The 21,049-nt window shown below is 36.1% G+C and overlaps 1 protein-coding gene across 1 annotated transcript in view; it reads left to right on the top strand.

Annotated features, from left to right (window-relative positions):
- The window catches only part of NELL1 (neural EGFL like 1), a 532,597-nt gene that overhangs the window by 172,288 nt on the left and 339,260 nt on the right, over positions 1-21,049 (top strand). The window contains exons 6-7 of the mRNA XM_032212957.1: positions 14,016-14,088; positions 16,705-16,787. Of these exons, the coding sequence (XP_032068848.1) occupies positions 14,016-14,088; positions 16,705-16,787 (156 nt within the window). The remainder of the gene's footprint in view (positions 1-14,015; positions 14,089-16,704; positions 16,788-21,049) is intronic.

Here is a 21,049-nt window from a genome sequence, read left to right as displayed (position 1 = left end):
TCCAACCTGGCACTCTTCAGATACTCTGGGCTACGAACAGTATAATTCTTATCCATCCAAATTCCACAATGCTATATTATTTAGAGATGATGGGGATCATACTTCTAACATAAATTTAGAAACACCAAGTTGTGAAAGATCATGCCAAAAATAAATTATGATGAGTTATCTAGAATAGTAAAGACAATGAATCCTAGCTATGTGGCAGATCCTAGATGACCTTGGGTGATCCCAAATGGTAGAGTTAGATGTGATTATTACTTGAAAAAGGGACCCCCAGGAATTCCAAGGCTGTAATTTAAACTAGACCAAAAAAAGAGAGAGGAAAACCTCCAGAAGTATGGAAATCCGTAGCAGCAAGAAAACAAATGATAAAATGTGCCCGGATATGTTATCACACAAATGCCTCAATGTATGTAATGACATTTGGCATGGTAGCATAGGTACATAAGGTGGCATTTATGGCATGTCTATGCATGTGATTCTTTTTATCGTTGCTGTAGTTTGCTGAAGACCCTGATGCCCAGAAAAAGCAAGAAGGTTGCCCATGAAATCATCAAAGGAACCGTTATAGGAAACACTGTATTCCTGTGCTTCCTCTCTGGTTTCATTCATTCATTGTTTGGCTTCTATGAGATCTACAGGGAATGTTAATTGAATTTTACCGATACCTCTGGAATATTTTGGTATAATTTGCATATGTCCAAAATATGTCCATAGTTGCATCAAGGGGATAAGGGGCTTTTCCCAAACTGACTTCAGGTGTATTGGATCTGCAGTCCTAACTCCCAATCAACCATCCCAATAGACTCTATCTGGAAAGTGTTAGGTTGGGGAAAGTGGAATTAATATTAAAAATGCATTTCTCTCAAATCAAGTTGGTACTTATATACTTCAGCCAGTTCAGATATTTCCACTGAATGTGGCACTAGAGTTGTTACTGAATATGGCAAACTATAATTGGTATGCCAAGTTTAATGAAAATAAGGACTAAGGGCAGTGGCGGGTTCCGGATCCTGTTGCAACTGTACGGTGCAACAGTGTCCAGGGTCTCCCACATGCTTGCATGCAGCACACACACACAGCATGTGTGTACATGCACAGCATGTGCGCATACATGTGCATGTGTCCTTACCTCTGGGGTACCTCTGTGATGCTCCAGCTGCTCAGGGGAGTGTCATGCAGGTGCCGTACGCTCCGTGCACATGTGGGGAAGCACCAAAGAGCTCAAATACAGGTAAGGAAATCGGGCAGGCAGGTGGGTCCTGCAGAGCACAGTACCGGAACTGTATCCGGTGCTCCCAACAGGTACTGGTATGCCTGTATTGGGGTGTACCACCTGCAACCCGCTACTGACTAAGGGTGATATGTTCCAATATCTAAGGGGCTACCACAAAGAAGAGGGAGTCAGCCTATTCTCCAAAGCGCTGAAGTCAGGACAAGAAGCAATGGATAGAAATTGATCAAGGAGAGAACCAACCTAGAATTAAGGAGAAATTTCCTGACAATTAGAACAATTAATCAGTGGAAAACACTAGATTGGGGAGAATAGAATTAATACCAGAAGTGCATTTCTAGAATTAATATTAGAAGTGTATTTCAAGGTGGTACCTATATACTTCAGTCAGCTCAAATATTTCCACTGAATATGCACCTGTACAAAAAATGATTTTAATAATCTATCATCAGAGCAAGAGTCTGTGATGTGACAGTCCTAAGAAGAAGAAGCTTTGCTCTGGCAAAAGCAAAGGATCCTTCCACCACCACAATTTGGAACTCACTACTAAATTATAAAAAGTCATGGCACCTTCATGTCATTGGTGCTGATAGGAAGGCCAAGATCAAAGATTCCTATTGCTAGCACAGGGGATTTACTACTTGCGTATGTGTACTTAATTTATATTAATTAATTAATAGCTGATATCCGCTATTGTATGCAAAAATGAGACTTTGTTTCCATGTCCTCCCTAAATGGCCTCCATGTCAGCCATAAAATTATTTAACCGAGTCATTGTAAAAGAAATGTAAAATCATTATGCTTGTGCTCTGTTGTTAGATGCTATTTTACTTTATGAATGAGGTTGTTTTTATTAAAAGTCTGGCATATTTTGAACTGTTGGTTACTTCCTTATTCTAAACATCCAATGTAGGGCCATATATCAGATTTACTCTGGAAGAACATTTTCTTCAAACTTTGTTCTCTCTGTTATTTCTTGAAAGCAAAAGAACTGTGACACCTTGTAGGGCATCACTATACTATGCCTCCTTTCCTTTAAACATAACACTATGATGAAACAGTCATATTGATTAGTGGCATTTTACGGTAGAGATACCTTCAGAGAATATGCTGGAACGAAAGCAGAATGAATTTTAAAGCAAATTCACTGAGCATTTTGGCTTGCAGGTGTTTTTTTTTAAGGTACAGGAATGAAAATGATTCTGGCCCATCTTGCTCTTCTCACTTGGATAATGGAAAATAAAAAAAAAATATCAAGATGCCACGCCTTAGAGCAATACACTTTTTTAAAAAAGGCTGGTGCTTTGTATGATTGCCGTGTCCATCTTTATTTTCAAATCCTTTCCCCTACATAAAGATAAAAGATAAAGGTTTCCCCTGTCCAATTGGGTCTGATTCTAAGGGGGCAGTGCTAATCTCTGTTTCTTAGCCAAAGGAGCCAGCATTGTCTGAGGACACTTCCGTGGTCATATGGCTAGCATAACTATATACTAAGGTGCTTCTCACCTTAGTGCCTTTTTGTCTACTCACATTTGCACGCCTTCAGACTGTTAGATTGGCAGGAACAGAGGCAAATAATGGAAGCTTGCCCCATCACATGACACTTGGATCTTGACACTCAGATCTTTTCAGCTGACAAACCCAGCGTCTTTAACGCCTCTGATCATAGGTGAAGGATATTGTAAAACCAGTTGGCTGTTTCTGGTTCTTTCCCAGATGAATACTTTTAATAGCTTTTGGAAGACAATTCATAGAGTGTGCAATTACCTGCATTTTCTTAAACTGTCACACTGGGCTGCCGAAACTTCAGTAGTTACAATGGTTGAAGGAACCATTAGATGCAGAGATGAAATAGCCACAGAAGTGGCTTTACACAAACAAAAGATTGCTCAATTTGTCCACTCAGTACGAACCCTCTAAGAGGTTTTAATATGATATAGATAATTTTAATGCATTTTCCCCATTTAAATGTTGATGGAGACAGGCTTCAATGCCTAGTCTTTATTTCTCTGCCTAATGGTTGAGCTGTCATCCTGAAGTGAAATTGATGGCATTATTTTATTTTACAGCTGTTGGGCTGTTGTTTGGTTTTCTTAAAAAAAAACTTCAGCTGCTTCCTATAATTCTGCAAATGGGAAACATATGTTTATGGACATACAGTGTGCACACACAAGACTGCAGACATACACTATTAGTAATAGTAGTAATATGATTTAGACATCTGTAATTCTTATTTGATAGAAGCAGCTGACATTGAAGAACTGATGGGATATTATCCAAGTATATGTTAATATTTTTTATACATCAACACTTTGAAACCGCAGGATAGCTGCTAATAGGATAACAAACTGCCAGTTTTTATATATCATAATGAGAGCAGACAAGTGTTTTTCTTTGGTCTATGAATGTCTGAGTATTTTACTAACTCTGCAGGGCAAAAAACATTTAATTGGTTGTATTTTAAGCTTGCTTGTTATAATTTTACAAGTGTTACATTTTGTTCTTATTAACCAGTGCTAAAACATATCCTTTTGATAGTGCATAAGCAATGTGCAGTCCTTATTCTTACATTTACATACCCAGCAAAAGAACCTTATTGAAATAAGTTGTTTCAGGGTTTTAGTGTACAAAACTTTTTTTTGTAAATATTTTCACAACAAAGAGTATGTTTAAACAAACTTTTATTTTCATTCTTGGAAGGAGTAATGCTTTCGAAGTTCTACTTTATTATGAAAATTATCTAATCTTATTTTGATCGCTAAGAGGAAAGCAGTATATATCTTCGGTTCCTCTTTTTAAGATAAGAATAACTCAAAATATTCAGGAATGCGATCTATTCCTATTCTTTTTGTTATCCAGTGCAACATTCAAATATTTTTCCTGTTATGATAATTAGGTCTTTACTAGATTATATTGAATTCTCGTTGTTCGGAATATTTGTTGGGAGGAAGAAAAAAATCTAACACTATTTTGCAATAGTGATTCTCACTGAAAAGTTCTATCCGTAAAATCAATATGGTTTTGCACTAGTCAGAGTGGAAGCCATTTATTTAGATGCAAATATCTTCTTAAAAAGTAGTTAGAAATAAGCTTTTAAAAAAGAGTGAGCATTCTGTTTCTGTCTTCATTACAAAGAGAAACCCCCCTGCAATGTTGAAGATGTAAAGAAAAATAAATATTGAAGATGTGTTGAACATTCATATTATATATATTCTCTCTCTGTGTGTGTAGGTGGGTGGGTAGGTAGGTAGGTAGGTAGATGATATAGATATAGATAGGAAAATAGAGAAGCAGAGAGATCTTTTTGATTTGCATGTTTTCAAATATTCCTATAGAAATATAGGAATAATCACAATAATCAACAGAAGACCTTCCTAATCCCAGTGGTTTACTGTTCTGTCTCAAGTATCATTGAGCTATAATCTCTTCAGTAATGTTTCTGCTTTGGAATAAAAGAGCATATGCTAATAATACAGTATTAACCCAAAGCTCACACATCTTCACCCAAGGCAAGGAAGTAATTTTTAATTAATATCCTGAAAATAAATTTTATTGCAATATTATATAGTCTGAGATCCCAACTTTGAAGATGTTCCTCCCTTTTGTTCTCTCTGGTTCATTCAAACCTGGTGGGAAGTTCCTACTTAGACTATATTTGCTTTGTGATGGAAAGCTGTTTTCAGTCTTGGTGTCTTCCTGGACAGGGTGTTTTTTGCCATGGGCTTCCTTCTAGGTATCTAAGTATAACTACTTTTTAGATGGATCTTAAAATTCTTCTCCTTATTCAGGAAGCATTGTCCATCTCCCAAGTCCAGCATTGCTTATGTGCACTTCCAGACTGAGGTTCTGACCCATCCATGTTGTGGATTAATTATCAAGGGAACTCTATGACACATCATCATCAACATTGATGAGAATGTGCAATTACAACAGTTTGTAACTTCTTCCTGTTGCAATTTCTTGTTTCAGAAATGTCCTTTTGCTGGAGTTTTTTGCAGAAATTGTTGCTTTTCACTTTATACTCTATTGTTATTGGCAACAGTTTAGCACACATGGATTGAAAGGTCTCTGCTTGCCTCTTTGTCAAGATGGTAATCTTTTGTGTGTGTTTGTGTGTGTATGTATTTGTCTGTCTGTCTGTCTCTGTCTCTGTCTCTATCATCTCTTCTCCCTATTATGTGTCTCTATATCATCTCTGCTCCCTTCACCATCATCATCTCCACTTTATTAAATTTCTATGAATGAATGAATGAATGAATGTGTGTGTTTGTGTGTGTGTGTGTGTGTGTGTGTGTATGTATGTATGTATGTATGTATGTAAAATGAAAAAAGCAAGGGATGAAGTGCAAGGAATAAGAAAAAAATAAAAGTAACTTCTGACTTTTTTTCAGTACAGGTAGAAATGTAAAATACATTAACCTTTTCTAAAATACAATAGTACATAGTAGTTATATAATCTTAGTGAGTTTTAGTCATAAAATCCCAACATTAAAATTTCATTTCTCTCATTTTCAAGCAAAAAGTCCAAAGTGATCTCCATGTAGACATAAAGCTAGATAAAATCTTTTCTTTAATAAAGCAGTTTCAGCATCTCAGCCAATTCCATTAACTTCACCATCCGTTCTTCCTTCTTCCATTGTGGGAATCAGTGGTTCCTTCCATCTCTGTGCACTGTTCTTACCATGTATAGAAACAAAGTCTCTTTTTCCTGTCAAGCCAGGATGGTCATATTCGGACTGGCTTTTGTTAGCACTACAGATATTTACCACAGAGGTGAATAAAGAGCACCCTAAGAACAGTTTACTCAACATTCTTCCAAGGTCTTGCAGGATTCTCAGTTTTCCATGATGAATTTCCATAGGGAGTAATAATAAAATAATAATTGGTTTTGTAGCTTTTGTGGTACCTCTAGTTTGGACTGACTGACCCTGACACCTGCCATTCACCATTAGATTATGAGCTGGATTGTTAATACTTATGTTCAGAACTTAATGTATGCAGTTTATCACTTAGAATCTTTTTCTGCAGTGTCATTATGCTTATTGCTATGTCCTTTGAAACTGATTGAATTAAAATGATTAACTTATTTAGTTTTATTTCACCCTGATTACTTTATGGTTTGTAATCTCTCCCCTTTTGGATAGCAGGCAGGTTAAAATTCTTTTCATAAGTCAAAATTAGTAAATTCTTATAATAATGTATGTCATTCCAGACCAAGCAGAATGCTGTGTAATGAAACCTTGGACGCAGGTGCTGTAGCATTGCATTAGTGAATGCTGCCTTATAGTGCCAATGGATCTGTAACTGAATGTTTTCCTGCAACATTTGCTGTTATGATCCATTCATGTCAGGCTAGAGTTTAGACTGCGGCTTGACATTTCCTGTCTCAGAATCCCATTAGTGGCTGAGACTGGTTTTCTCTGAAAGCTGCTTTTTACAATCATACGCCCATTATAGTTGCACCTAAATGAATGAAAATGATCTATCTGCCCTATAAGTAACTAATTACCATGCATAATTTAATAAGCCACACCGTGTAAATGTATAGTTCAATTATCCAAAAGCAGTGAATAGGATTTTGACATCAGAGGTGGTATTCAGCTGGTTCTCTCTGGTTCAGGCGAACCAGTAGCAGCGGCTGCGGGAGGGTCTGCTCACCTGCCCTGACATAATGCGTGAGCACTGTGCATGCACAGTAGGTGGTGTGCATGTGTAGATCAGCACTATCACATTTGTGAACTGGTAGGGAAGGTAAGTGAACCCCACCTCTGGATAGCATGTAACCTGTGCTAAACTTGGCCCATTATCTTTTTTGAGTTTAGAGGTAATGCTTTAAAAGTAAATCAAAAACCTATACCATGTACGGGCTCTGGGAAGTCGGGGGGGAAGGGAGGTGGGGTGTTAGGGGGGGAGGGGGAGGGGGATATATAGTATGTGTTAGATTTTAAAGTAACATGACTGCATTTGTATACTGTTGCTCTTTAATTTCACTGTAAAAATAGGACAAGCTGAATATATTAATAGTTAGTAGAAATACACCGAAGGGAGGAGTAGAGGGATAGAAGAAATAGGGGTAGAGAGGGTGGAAGAGAGGATGGGAGGGAGGGTGAGAAGGAAGGGAGGGAGTGTATTGGGAGAGAGGAGTGGTAGAGGGGGAGGGGAAGTAGGGTAGAGGGGAATGTTGGAGGGAAGATGGAAAGTTGGAGGGGGGCGAAAGAAAGGGTGTATGGAGGGTCGAGGAGGTACATTGGGTTTCTATTTTGGGGGGTATTGTTGACAAGAGGAATGGCTGTGTTGATTGTTTATTGTTATATGGCCCCGGTTATGCACAGTATATATGTGACTGTAGGAAATGAAAATGGAAAATAAAAACACATTTACAATAAGAAGCACCTGGGGAAAAAAAAGTAAATCAAATGGAGAACATTTATTTGATTTGAGTGGTCATATTAAAAAAGAAAGCAAATCAAAACCTGTAGAAATTTATATAGTGAGGCTTAAACCAAGAACAAATCTTGCTTTATTCTTAATTGGAGGTGATATGATATGGTGTGATTAAATAAACTGGGTGCTTATTTGAACTAATTTTAATTTAAAATCCTAATTCCATTTCTAATCACAGATGGGCCTAAGTGCAGGTATAGATCTTTGTGTATACAGTTGAATGAAAGCAGTTTTTTTTACAAGCACCACAATGTAGGTTATCCTACACTGGGGTTATCCATCTGGATGTTCTTTTTATGGATAAAACTTTGTCCTTTTGGATAGAAAAAAATCTCCTTCCTACCTATTTAACTATTGATTTCAACTGTGTGAAGCTTGTATGTGTTTGGTTTCTACGCATTGATTGGCAAAAGACTTTTTTTTTCTTTAAAAAAAATGTTATTAATGTTCTGTGAGACTTGTGCAGTAATCTGGTTATTTTCATTAAGTTTTTCAATTAATATTTGATTTTGAAATAACAAGTAGAAAGTAATACCCACAGATCGACTTTTGCTTTTAGAGCAAGTGAACATATAAATGTTACATGATGCTGCATTTGCAAAGCTTGAAGCACTAAGGCCTATATTTTATTTATAGTACAAGCTTTGTATTCTGGGTAAGATACAGCGCACTCCATCTGCAGCACTCTAGTTGTAACTAATCTTCGTCAAGTCAGCCTATTTCATTGTCAAAGGCAAGCTTTAATGAAACAATTAATTCTTTTTTCACCTCTGTAGAATTTTCAGAATGAATACCTCATTTAAATTCTAGTCTGAGGCTGTATTTAAAAAATGAAAGCAGTAGTACAATCTGCCATAAAGATTGCTTTATTTCTTCTCATATCATACGGAAGACAGCAAGATAATCAAGAGAAGATAAAATAAAGACACTTTCTGGGAGGTGAAGGCATGATTGTAGGATCAGTGACAAATTTAGCTTCAGTTGTGAATAGATCTGGAATTATTTTCCAGGTTTTTTTTTTCTTCTCAATTTATTTTTTCTTTCTCTTCCGCACCAAAATATTGCTCAGTTATATAAGTGATGTGATGAACCCCTTGGGATAAATATGGTTATTTCTAGAAAGGTCACTTATCAACTTTACCAGTCTGGGATTAAATGAAAATATTCAAAATGAGCATGTTTACATTTTTTGTGTTATAATTTTTTATTCGTTTTATTATATAAAATACAAAGAGAAAATAAAAATAAAACTAGAAAAGGAAGTAAAGGAAAAGGAGGGGGGAAAGGGAATATGATACAAGAAAAAAAAGAGGAAAAAAAGGCTTTGACTTCTAAATCTTCTTAGCACAGTACAAAATAAAAACATTGCAACCTCAACTTTTTGCTTTTACACATTAATATATAACTAGCCATTTCTATAACAACAAATATTTCTTATACAAAAAAAAACAAAGTCCAAGTTTCATTTTTTATCACAAACACAAAATCCAGAAGTGATATCCAAATGGGAATATCCTTTCCTCCTTGAATAAAATAATCAATTTAACTATTCCTGCTTTATCTCCCTTGCTATAGAAATCGTATGTTTACATTTTTGTCCCCAATGGAACAGTACCTGTTGAAAGGCAAGAGAAAGGAAAAAAACCTCATTATTAATAGAAGGATAGTGATGAGAAAGGGAGAGACATGTTGCTAGTCTTCCATATAGTAGAAAGACAATATAGAACATCTTAAGGTATAATAGGTTGCTAGGTATTTTTGAAGCCTTGCTGTGCTGCCTCATTGTGGTGGAATAATACATTAAGTGTACACGAATAATGCGTACTACCAATAGGGTCAACTCATCATGTCAAGGCCATCTCAGCTGCTAAAACGAACAGGAAATTATATTGCATGCAGTGATATCAGCGAAGGCACAATTTCATACTTGCAAAAGAAGATAACTTCTGTATTTTTCAACAAAGTCACATTGATCAACAAGATACAGCAATTGTTGATATAGTGCTAGATGATGTGCTTCAGATCAGGGGGCACTCAACACTGAGGAAGAATTGTAGATCTTTAGAAACCTAATGGTGTTTGTGATGCAAATAAAAGCCTTCCATATGTCTAGTTGCTAAGTGTAAGAAAAGAAAGCCCCAAACTGTAAAGACAGAATTACCATAGGAATATGGACAGAAGTAGCATGGACACTGAAAAATTCAATGCAATGAAAGATGAAATGAATCAACTAAAGATTGAATTTTGGATACTATCCAATTGAAATGGATTGGCATTGGACACTTTCCATAAGAAGATTATGCTGATCACTACTCAGGGCATGAAAAACAAAGAAGGGAATTGTATTGCTTTCATAAGACGACTATGAAATTATTGGAGTACTGTACTTGGATGCGGTGTAATCAATGATTGAATAATATCATCAAAATTTCTGGACATCACTTTACTATTCTTATTCAAGTTGATGCTACAACCACTGAGGCAAACAAAAGGAATTTGAATAGTTTTATGGCTGGTTTCAATTTGAAACCAACATAATATGCAAGTATGTGCTTTTGAGGATGGAGACTGGAAAGCCAAGGATGGAAACAGTAAGGATCAAAATGTAACTATACTACGTGGCTAATGAAACAGAATAATGACTTACCAGTATCTTTCAATCCAATTTTGTTTTTATGCTAACATAGTCTTCAAACAACCAAACCACTGTTGAGATACATGGATGGAACACACAGAAATAAAATAAAATTGATACAAGGAAGAATTTGGTTATATAGTAATAGCAAAGATGTAACCATGACCTATGTGTAACAAATCACAAACTTCTCATATTTATGATTCAAGTGAAGTTAAAATGGAAGAATAAAACCAACCAATTTTAAATATATTGAATACAATATATATCTGGTGACTTCCAGTTGATGTTCCGGCAATATCGAACATGTGGAACAGGTCTCTATGCTCCTGTGCTGACTTCCCTCTATTGGTGGGCTTCAAAAGGATCCAAAGCTGCCCTGTATGGATGGTGAAGCAAAGAGGGACACCCTATGAGGTGGCGGAGATTCACAGCTCTCCTGTCTGAACCAGGGTTCTTTTTCCCTCTAAGCCATGGTGAGGAGAAGAGGCAGCATACAGATGACTGCCATAAAACTGGGACAGCTAAGACTGGTGCTGGAGCAAAGTAGGTGAACAGTGACTAGAACTGCAGGAGAGGATTCCTTTTTGCTTAAAACCTAACAAGAAGGAATAATTTAGAACTATTTGGGCAAAATTATTTGTTAAAGTGGCATTTAAGTATTTGGAGAAAAACACACCAAACCAGAAAAAAAGACGTAAAGAGAGGAAAAATAATAACTTTTTAAATATACAGAAAATTGGACTCTTAAATTGGGAAGACATGGTAATGGAAAGGCATTTTAAAATGCTGGAATCATTTACTTAAAAAAATATTTCTGCTTTTATAATGATTTTTATTTATTTTTATTTATTTTCCCTTTATTTGTATGCTGCCCTTTTTCCTGGGGGGACTCAGGGCGGCTCACAGTTCAAAAAAAAGGGGGGGGGAAGGACAAACAATTTTCCGACATGAAGACAGTACAACATATTAAAAGAAAACACAACAGTCACACAATTCGGGTGGGGTTAGAATCAACCCCAGGCCAGCCGGGATAGCCAGATCTTTAAAGCAGCGCGGAAGGACTGGAGGGTGGTGAGGGTCCGAATCTCCACGGGGAGTTCGTTCCAGAGGGTCGGAGCAGCCACCAAGAAGGCTCTCCTAAGGGTAGTTGCCAGTCTGCACTGGCTGGAAGATGGTATTCGGAGGAGGCCTAATCGATGCGATCGTATCGGTCTAGTGGAGGTAATTGGCAGTAGGCGGTCTCTCAAGTACCCAGGTCCACTACCATGAAGGGCTTTATAGGTGATAAGTAGCACCTTGAAGCGCACCCGGAGATCAACAGGCAGCCAGTGCAGCTCGCGGAGGATAGGTGTTACGTGGACGAAGCGAGGTGCACCCACAATCGCTCGCGCGGCCGCATTTTGGACTAGCTGAAGTCGCCGAATGCTCTTCAAGGGCAGCCCCATGTAGAGCACATTGCAGTATTCCAGCCTAGAGGTCACAAGGGCACGAGTGACTGTTATGAGGGCCTCCCGGTTCAGGTAGGGACGCAACTGGTGCACCAGGCGAACCTGGTAATATAATGATAACTATATATATAATATAATGTAATATATATAGGTAATATAATGATAACTATATATATAATATAATGATAACTATAAAAGGATAATTAACTAGTGGCACTGAAATTTAAGTTGAGAATGCCACCTGCTGATGAAAGGAAAGTATACAAGTCTGGGAAAATGAAGGACTGTGAAAATATTTACTGGATTATATCTAACTACCCCATGATTACTGGAGACTTAAATACAAAAACAAGGACATTATTTAATTAAAGGGACCCCTAAATGTTATGCTTGAAGAGTGGATCTGTAAAGGAGACGAAAATAGGCTTTTGATAACTTCTGGAACTATTTAAATGGAACTGATTGTTTATGTATGGGATATAAAAAACTGTGATTAGTATACTCCTTGAAGGGTAACTTTAGGATTGAATAAATGGTTCTTGGACTACTGGACAAAACTTGGACTTTAAAAAAACAAAATAAGATGCTTTATAAGGAAGAAATGAGTGGAACTTTGAAGGAGATGGCGTCGCTTTTTCAAAATACAAAGAACATCACGGAGAAAGGATTTAAGGAGATTATGGAAAATATGGAAAATACTATTCGAGGAATGATGAGTAAAGACCAAGACAACCAGGAAAGAGAGGAGCCAACAGAAGAAAGGGAGGAAGAGCCTGAACCGAAGAACCGGGGAACAAAAGAAGAAGACGAGGAGATAACAATGAAAATAACAGTGATTGTTGAATTAAACCAGGGGGAAATATTTTAAGAGAGTTGAAAAGAGAATTTAAGATGCAGGAATAAATTTTTGAAAGGGAGCTAGGAACGTGGGCAGAAATTTTGGGAACTAGGCAGTGGAAGAGGGCAGAAATGGGAGAAATACCTAGACTGAATAGCCAAGAAATGGGTGCAGGAAGAGATAAAGATCTAAGAGAGGAATACAGGAGGAAGTCAAGAAAAGCATAACAATTAAACTACTAAACTGGGCGAAAGATGATGGATAGATGATTTTTCTTTCTTGTTGATGTTCTAATTTGCTTTTCTTTCTCCCTCTTTTTCTTTTCTTTTAGGTAGGTGACATGACTAAAAGTTAGATAGGATAGAAATAAAATGTCTTTTAATAAAATGGTGACATGATTAAAAGTTAGAATAATAGATAGAAATAAGAGAAAGGGGGAATATTAGTGTATACACTTCTACATGATAAAATAAAAGCAACAGCAAGAAAAAACATGGCATAATTAAATAATGATAGATAATATTTAATGTAAATGTGTATTACTATTAGAAATATATAAGTTAGTTGAATGTAATAACTATGATTAAATGGAACTACTAGTTCTATTTGTATTACAATGTATAACAATGTATAACAGCCAGGTCCTATACATTGTTCACACATTGATACATACATATAAAATAAAATAAAAAACTTGAAAGAAAAAAAATAATACAATATATATCCATAATTTTTGAGAATTGCTTTGAAACTCTGGACCTCATGGATAAGGAAACAGAAGAACTGTGAAATTAAATCAAATTATTAAGCATAAAAGTGAAAAGAGATTGTCAAAGATCAAAAAACTGAAGAAAGCAAACTACAGTATGTGGTGATATAGTGGAACTATATGCTTTCGTTTGTTCTGACTGCATTTTTGTTTTCTGAATCTTCTGTTCTGTATCGTATGGGTGTGATAGTTTTGATACTTGTTCAGTTTTTGTTATATGACAATGAGGTACTGCATTGTATAGTACTTGAAAAAATGATGAAAAAGATAATGATGATTTGGGTTAAGTAGGATTGAGCGGTTTCTAAGAGGCTTCCATAGACAAAGCTTTCTTTCTCACTTCCATTCTAATGGTGTGAGAGTTTCCTGAGTTTCTATTCTGTAAAGTTTAGTATCTTGCTGGTGTGATATATTTTCATCTGGCCTCTAAGATCATTAGTTTACTTTACTTACAAAGATGAATAAGGTTAAATGATTTTTTTGTTTTAGAAAAAGAAAATATATCTCATTATTTTAAATTAATATGAATCTAAAGTATTACTCTGTCGATTTCTTGAGCCTAATAGTAGATGAGTAGTGAATGATTTTGTGCACTTTAATTGTGTTGCTATATATTATCAGCTTTCTCTTCTGTTATAAAGGGTATCATTCAAGATGCGAAAGTCATCTTTATGCCTAATGGATATATAACTCAGTGTCCTAATCTGAATCGCAGTAAGTAGCAGTTTATATTTGGCATATTAAGTTACATTTATATTGCTTAAAGTACTGTGTTTTGCAAACGTTGTTCCTTGTTGTTAAAGCATGTGATAATCCCAGGTTGTGCATGAGGAATTATGCATTTTTTTTAGTTCAAGTCAAGAAAGTACATGTGATGAAGGTTGCATATATTATATTGTGATTTCCCCAAAATAAGATAGGGTCTTATTTTCTTTTGACCCCTGAAATAAGCACTTGGGCTTATTTTCGGGGAGGTCTTATTATTTTTGAGGTGCAGGAGGTGGCGAGTGTGGTCACCTCATGGCTGCTGCTGTGTTGGAATATTTTCAGGGAGGCCTTATTTTCAGGGGAAGACTTATTTTAGCGCATGTGCTCAAAAGCCTGATTGGGCTTATTATCCAGGGAGCTCTTATTTTTGGGGAAACAGGGTATGAAGTGATATAGTTCTTTAGGGCCCAGAGCAAAAAATCATCAATTTTGTTCACTGGGAGAATAATTCTTGCTTCAGGAGATAGAGCGTTGTTTTTTTCTGGAATATAGATAACAAGGGACTATAGGAGAATATAACTCCTAGACTTAATGCTCCTATATGATAATGTGCATTTTATATTAAAAAAAGGATATTTATTTTCTAAATTGAATTTATCATAAAGCTGAATTAGAGCTTCCTAACAACTGTTTTCCTTATTTTTCCACATATTGCCACACTTTTTAAAATGCATTTAGGCAGGAGAGTCATTCTTAAGAAGCAAAAGAACTATGCTATTCTAACATGGTGATTGTATTATGTGTTGTTTACTCATAGTTTAATGCTAAAGGTTTCCTCTGTCTGGTCATATCCAACTCTAGGGGGCAACGCTCATATCTGTTTTTTAGCTGAAGATGCCAGTGTTCTCTGAGAATGCTTCCATGGTCATGTTGTCTCTGTGACTATATACAAAGGCATATGGAACGCTGGTACCTTCCTACCAACGTGGTACCTATTTATCCACTTGCATTTGCATGCTTTTTAAGTGATAGATGGGCAGGGGGCAAATGATCGGAATTCACCTGCTGTGTAGCACTCAGGTCTTGAACCCAGGCCATCAGCTAACAAGCTCAGCGTCTAACCACTTAGCCATCACACCCCCATTGTTTACTAACATACAACCAAAGTAATTGGGAATCTTGGAAAGGAATTTAAATAAGTGATGGGTTTCCATGCAGTGAATATGTTCAACTAGAGGCTGGTAGTTATTTATTAGGGAGAGTTTTAATTTGGATTTCTGCACTGAGCACATAATTAGTCTTGCTATTCTAAATGAGGCTTTCCAATTTTGTAACTCTATGTTTCTAAGATAACAAATATTTTGAGTGTTTTTGTATGATATTGCCAAATTTTTATAAAAGAAAACCATTTAATATTAAAACTTCATTTAAAAGTTTTGGAATTTTAAAATCCATCCATTAGTAACCAGTTATTGTTAAGTTTTTATAAAATGTTAATAATAGTTGATTGCCTTGCCATTAATTTTGCCCTAGGGCTGATTTGTGCCTTTGGTTGTTACTCTTTTTAACAAAAAATATCTCCCTCCCTCCCTCCCTTCCTCTTTCTCTTCTTTATCTATTATGAAAAAGTATTCTTTGTCTATCCTTCCTAGTTAATATAAAAACATTCCTTCTAAGATTTAATTGCAGAAATGTTTTCAATTAGAACTCTAGTCTATTTCAATGTGGATTTGTTTGTATATCAACAAATCACAATGTTAAAAGCACACGTGGATTATCTCAAGTAATGTAAAAATCTTTTAAGAGGTGTATGCAGTTTTCCCATTTGGCTTCATAATTTTGTCAATCCAAATGTTTTTCTGGTCCTAAGGATTAGAATCATTTTAATTGGATTTCTTGTGCTACCTGATTTACGAGCAACAGGACAAAACTAGTAATGGCAAATTAAAATTTGCAATTAAAATTGGTTAACTTTCAATTAAGAGTGCAAATAAAATGAATATAGAAACCGATTGTCTAGATTTTACAATTTAACTATAGACCTCTGCCCACTCAGTTTACCTTATATAAATTGATAGTTATCCAATAATTACATTTATTATTCAATTTTGCAGTAGAAGTACAGCCATATTTTCCCCTTCCAAACTCCTTTTGGAATGACTACAGTGGCTTTCGAGAGCTAAATCAACCTGGAGGCTATACTTGTTCTTCATATCTGGTTGGTTAGGCATGGAAATGCCAATTATTGCTTGGAGCAGCATCAAAGGCCTTTTGCTGGTTTATGTCAGATTGCTTCTCATTCATGATGGTGCGGGGTTCTAGGCAAGTAGTAGGCAATAAGCGTGGAAAATACAAATTGTGAACCATGAACATTACCTATTCAAATGAGAAAGACAATAGGCTTACATAGCAACAGCTTGTTTCACCATAATACTAAGAAAAAGGGAAAGCATTTTGATCAGGCTTTCAAAATCGTCATTCATCTATAGCTTTCCTAATCTAACCATTACAATGTTCCAATCAATATCTATTTGGCCTCTAAATGTTAAACATATTGTGTTTTATTTCTTTGTTCAGTCTGGTTTTTTAATAATACAATATTTATTATTTCTTTTTATTGAGCCTGCCCTACCTGCAGTGACTTCTTAAGCCTCGTACAAGGAATTATGGATTTACAAGAGCTTCTGGCTAAAATGACAGCAAAAGTAGGTACCTGGCACTTACTCACATTTTTTTCATCCAAATTGTCATTTCCTCCATCTGTAAGACCACTTGTAATTTTCCCATTTTTTGTTAATGAACTTAATCCATATTATAAGAAGAACTTGTTAAGTCAGGAGTGAGAGTCTTGAATAAAGGAGAAAAATTGTAGTTCAGAGTTGAAATGAGACAGAGGGTTATTCAGTCGGTTCGGACCAGTTCAGGTGAACTGGTAGCTCCGATGATCAACCCACCCCTTCTCTATCCCGTCCTTTATTTCATGAGCTTTCTAGCTCATCTCAATCGCACAGCACAACTGATTTTCTCCCACCAACAGTTTTACTTACCACTGCTGACTTGGAAGGTAAACAACTGAGTTTCTAAAAGCTCCATTTTCAGCTCTGTGGGTGTGGCATTATCCCACCACTGAAATGAGGGATTCTTGATGCTATCTGAGCTTGGTTGTTTTCCTGAAGATGTTTCATTACCCAACCTAGGTAACATCATTAGTGCTCAAAGCATTGATGATGTCATCTGGTAATGAAACATCTGCAGGACCTGATAATGTCATAAACCTGTCTGCAAATAAGTATTTCCATACTCCGGTATGTATGTTCTGTCCATATCATAGCTGTTGTATAAGAGGAGGGGAATGAAGATGGAAGCAAAGAGAAAGAATAAAAATAGGGAACTAATAGTTGACTCTGCCATCCGTTGTTCTGTATACTCTATACTCTATGTGTGCTTCATAATGCTTTGAATAGACTGTGGGTCTAGAGAGAACAAGGATTTTGTTTTCTATTGTAATGGATAATGTTAATTGTGTGGAATTGTGCTATATTGTAGACAAACCTGTGTCTCATTTTAGACCAGGGGTGTCAAACCTAAGGCCCAGGGGACCAGATCCAGTGCGCAAGATGCTTAGATCTGGTCCATGAGGCCACCCTGGAAACAGTGAAAGGCCAGCCTGCGGTGCTTCAGCCAGTGAAAACGGAGCTTGCAAAGGCTGTGTGTGGCCCTTCTGAACTTTGTTTTCATTGGCAGGAGGCCATCACAGCCGAAAATGGAACTTGCAAGGGCCACGAGCAGCCCTCTCAAGCTGTTTTGCTGGCAGAGGGTTGCAGGAGGCCTTTGCAGCCAAAAATGGAACTCGGGAGTCTGTTTTTGCTGGCAGAGTACTCGGGCCACCACAGGTGCCACCGACATGAATGATGTCAAGTGGCTATACCCACCTTGGTCCTTTCCCCTTGGACCACCAAGGTCAAACACAACTCTGATGTGGCCCTCAGTGAATTGAGTTTGACAACCTTGTTTTAGACCATAGTTGGTAGGATGAGTCTACCAGAATAATCAACATTTACATATGGTAAAGCAGAGAAATAACTGCTATGGTTATTAAAAATTGTTACAAATCCTGCTGATTTCAGTAAAAAGTATATTATATGAGACTAACCTGTTGAACATACACATAGAATATTTCTGAATAAACATGTGTAGGCTTGTAGTATTGTTTCCAAACTGAAAACAGTGGAATTAAAATTTAAAAGTTCTTGGCCTTTTTGTTTTAAATAAAAGCTTTGAATGAAACATATACCAGGCTGCAGACTCTTCATGATTTCCCTGACATATATCTTGTTTTAGAGTTCATTTTTCTCCCCTTTAGACAGTTTATTGATGCTCCATCTTCATTTATGTATGCCCTATTTTTAAAGCATGCTTTGAACCGGGTTATTTGGAAAAAGAAAAATATTAGATATTGCCTCATGTTACTGCAAGAAAGTAAGACAATTCTGAAGCATTCTATGGATTTAATGTATGCTGAGTCAGTCCTAATTGAGTGACTTGTAATTTTAATTAAGCAAATGACATATTACATTGTTTCTATTTTTATTAATGAATACAGAATCCATGGTTTACTTTTGTTTCAACAGTCCCTATGGGATCTATCAAAGTTGGCAACATGAAAGACAGAATCACAATGCAAGTCCTGATCATTTTTGTGTGTTTCAAAGGGGCAAGACTTCCATTGGATATTTCATCTTATAGCTGATATTTATGTTTGCCTATATACACTATTAGGTAGTGGTTATGTGTCATCTTTTGTGTTCTCCCACCCACTTTAATTCTGAATAGAGTGGTGCACTAAGAAGAGACAAGAAAATTTTGTATGTGTGTATGTGTTCTGTTGTATATATTTCTTAATAGTCTTTTCATAGCCTTTAAATAGAAATTAGACTTAAAAGGCATGCTTGTTCTTTATTTTCTTTCCAAAAAAAGAACAATTGCTCATCTCATCATAAATTTGGTCTTTTATATCATAGTATAGAATCTAATAGGGACATGGTGGCTCAGTGGCTAAGTCACTGGGTTTGTCGATCAGAAAGGTTGGTGGTTCAAATCCGTAGCACTGCATAATGGAGTGATCTCCCATTACATGTCCCAGATTCTGCCAACCTAGCACCTCGAAAGCATATAAAAATGCAAGTAGAAAATTAGGATTCACCTTTGGTGGGAAGGTAACAGCGTTCTGTGTGCCTTTGGTGGTAAGTTATGCTGGCCACATGACCACAGAGATGTCTTTGGACAGCATTGGCTCTTTGGCTTTGAAATGGAGATGAGCACCGCTCTCTAGAATCAGGAATGACTTGCACATATGTGCGAATAGAACCTTTACCTTTATAGAATCTAATAAATGTCAATAAATAATGCTAAGTATTCCATCAAAGACACAATGCATTCTGAAAGATACCCAGATGGACTTACCAAACTTTTAGAAGCCATTTAGGGTGTCTAATAATTACATTTTATTTTAAATTAGTCCATTTTTTAAAGTAAATATTCTGTAGCAACATTGCTTAATTATGAATAAAGATAGTACAACATTTTAATAAATAAATGGAGAAATGTTTTGATAGTGATTGCTGAAAAAGTGGTTGGTTTATCAAAGAGTAGTGACTTTTGAAGCATAAAATAAAGTTTTGCATTCAAGGGAGAGTTAAAAAGTGATGGATGCCTATTCTAATGATGAACTTGAACTTGAAAAAGATTAACAACAAAGCTAAAAACATACCATCATTTAATAAATGTACATTGCCATCTATCTTCCTGAGTCTAGAATCTGTGCTGATTTTATGGGTCTATATTTTAAAAAGATGTGCCTACATAGAGGGACTATGGTTGACTATATGTGCTCAGAAGACAAACAGATCTGGATCTGCTGAATGAATTTTAGGATATGGGAAGCTGGACTGAAAAAGGTGGTGGTGGGGGAATGCCTGGAAGAAGATAATAGGTGACACTCTTATATATACAGTATTCTTATGCAATTTCTATAAAAATATATCCATGAATCTTTTTGAGAGCTGCAGAGAAATGTAAAATTCAAGAAGGTAGCACTTCAGTAAAGGATTCCATATCACTTTTCATATCACTTGATAAGTATTGCAAATCACTATTGTAAATGATGCATTTTCCTCCATAAATTGTATATGATTAAGGAGTGTATGCATTAGATTTGATTCAGAATAGATGCTGCCCTGCTACAAATAAGGCCTTTCAATTCAGATATGAAAACTATAATCAGAATATTATTTTCTGATTTTTATGTTCTATTCTGCTTTATATAATACACAAAAGCTTTAGAAGATAGTTGTATAAATCTTGTACAAGTGACAATAGAGTGAAAATGGGATATATTACCATAGGATAGCCTAAAATAGAAAATTATGTGAGTTTATACAAAGTGCAATATAAGCACACTCTTAATAGATTTTTTTCTGGTAGTTTCAGTAAATAATTCCATTACCTATTTGAGAATTGCATCTGATATATAATTTTCATCATAAATAGTAAATGCACAATCAATATAGAATTCTAGATCCTTCACAGTGTATCTCAGTGATCAAAAGGGTCCTAGGCAGAAAAGATTGCCATGCAATGTATAATTTCATATCAATTAGCAGATTGGGCCAAATTATTTCTGATTTCTTTTGCAATTGCAGTGAAATTTTTACAGGGTAAAACTGAGATGTAAAACTGAGATGTTTAGCTTGGAGTTTATATTAATATCCAAAATTGTTATTAATGCTTGATATTTTTCTTTTATTTATATACGTATGGGTAGTGGATAGGTATGCGCATATGCATGTGCCAGTGGTGGGCCCGGCATCACCCACATGTACGCATGTGCATGATGCGTACATGCATCCTACCTGTCAGCGAGGCTTTCGCAAGCCTCTGCAATGCTCAGCTGCTCAGCGGAGCATCA

The sequence above is a fragment of the Thamnophis elegans genome, chromosome 1 (assembly GCF_009769535.1).
Source record: "Thamnophis elegans isolate rThaEle1 chromosome 1, rThaEle1.pri, whole genome shotgun sequence".
NCBI classification, from domain to species: domain Eukaryota; kingdom Metazoa; phylum Chordata; class Lepidosauria; order Squamata; family Colubridae; genus Thamnophis; species Thamnophis elegans.
The sequence above is the reverse complement of the archived record's forward strand: the minus strand, read 5'-3'. Positions and strand labels throughout refer to the sequence as shown.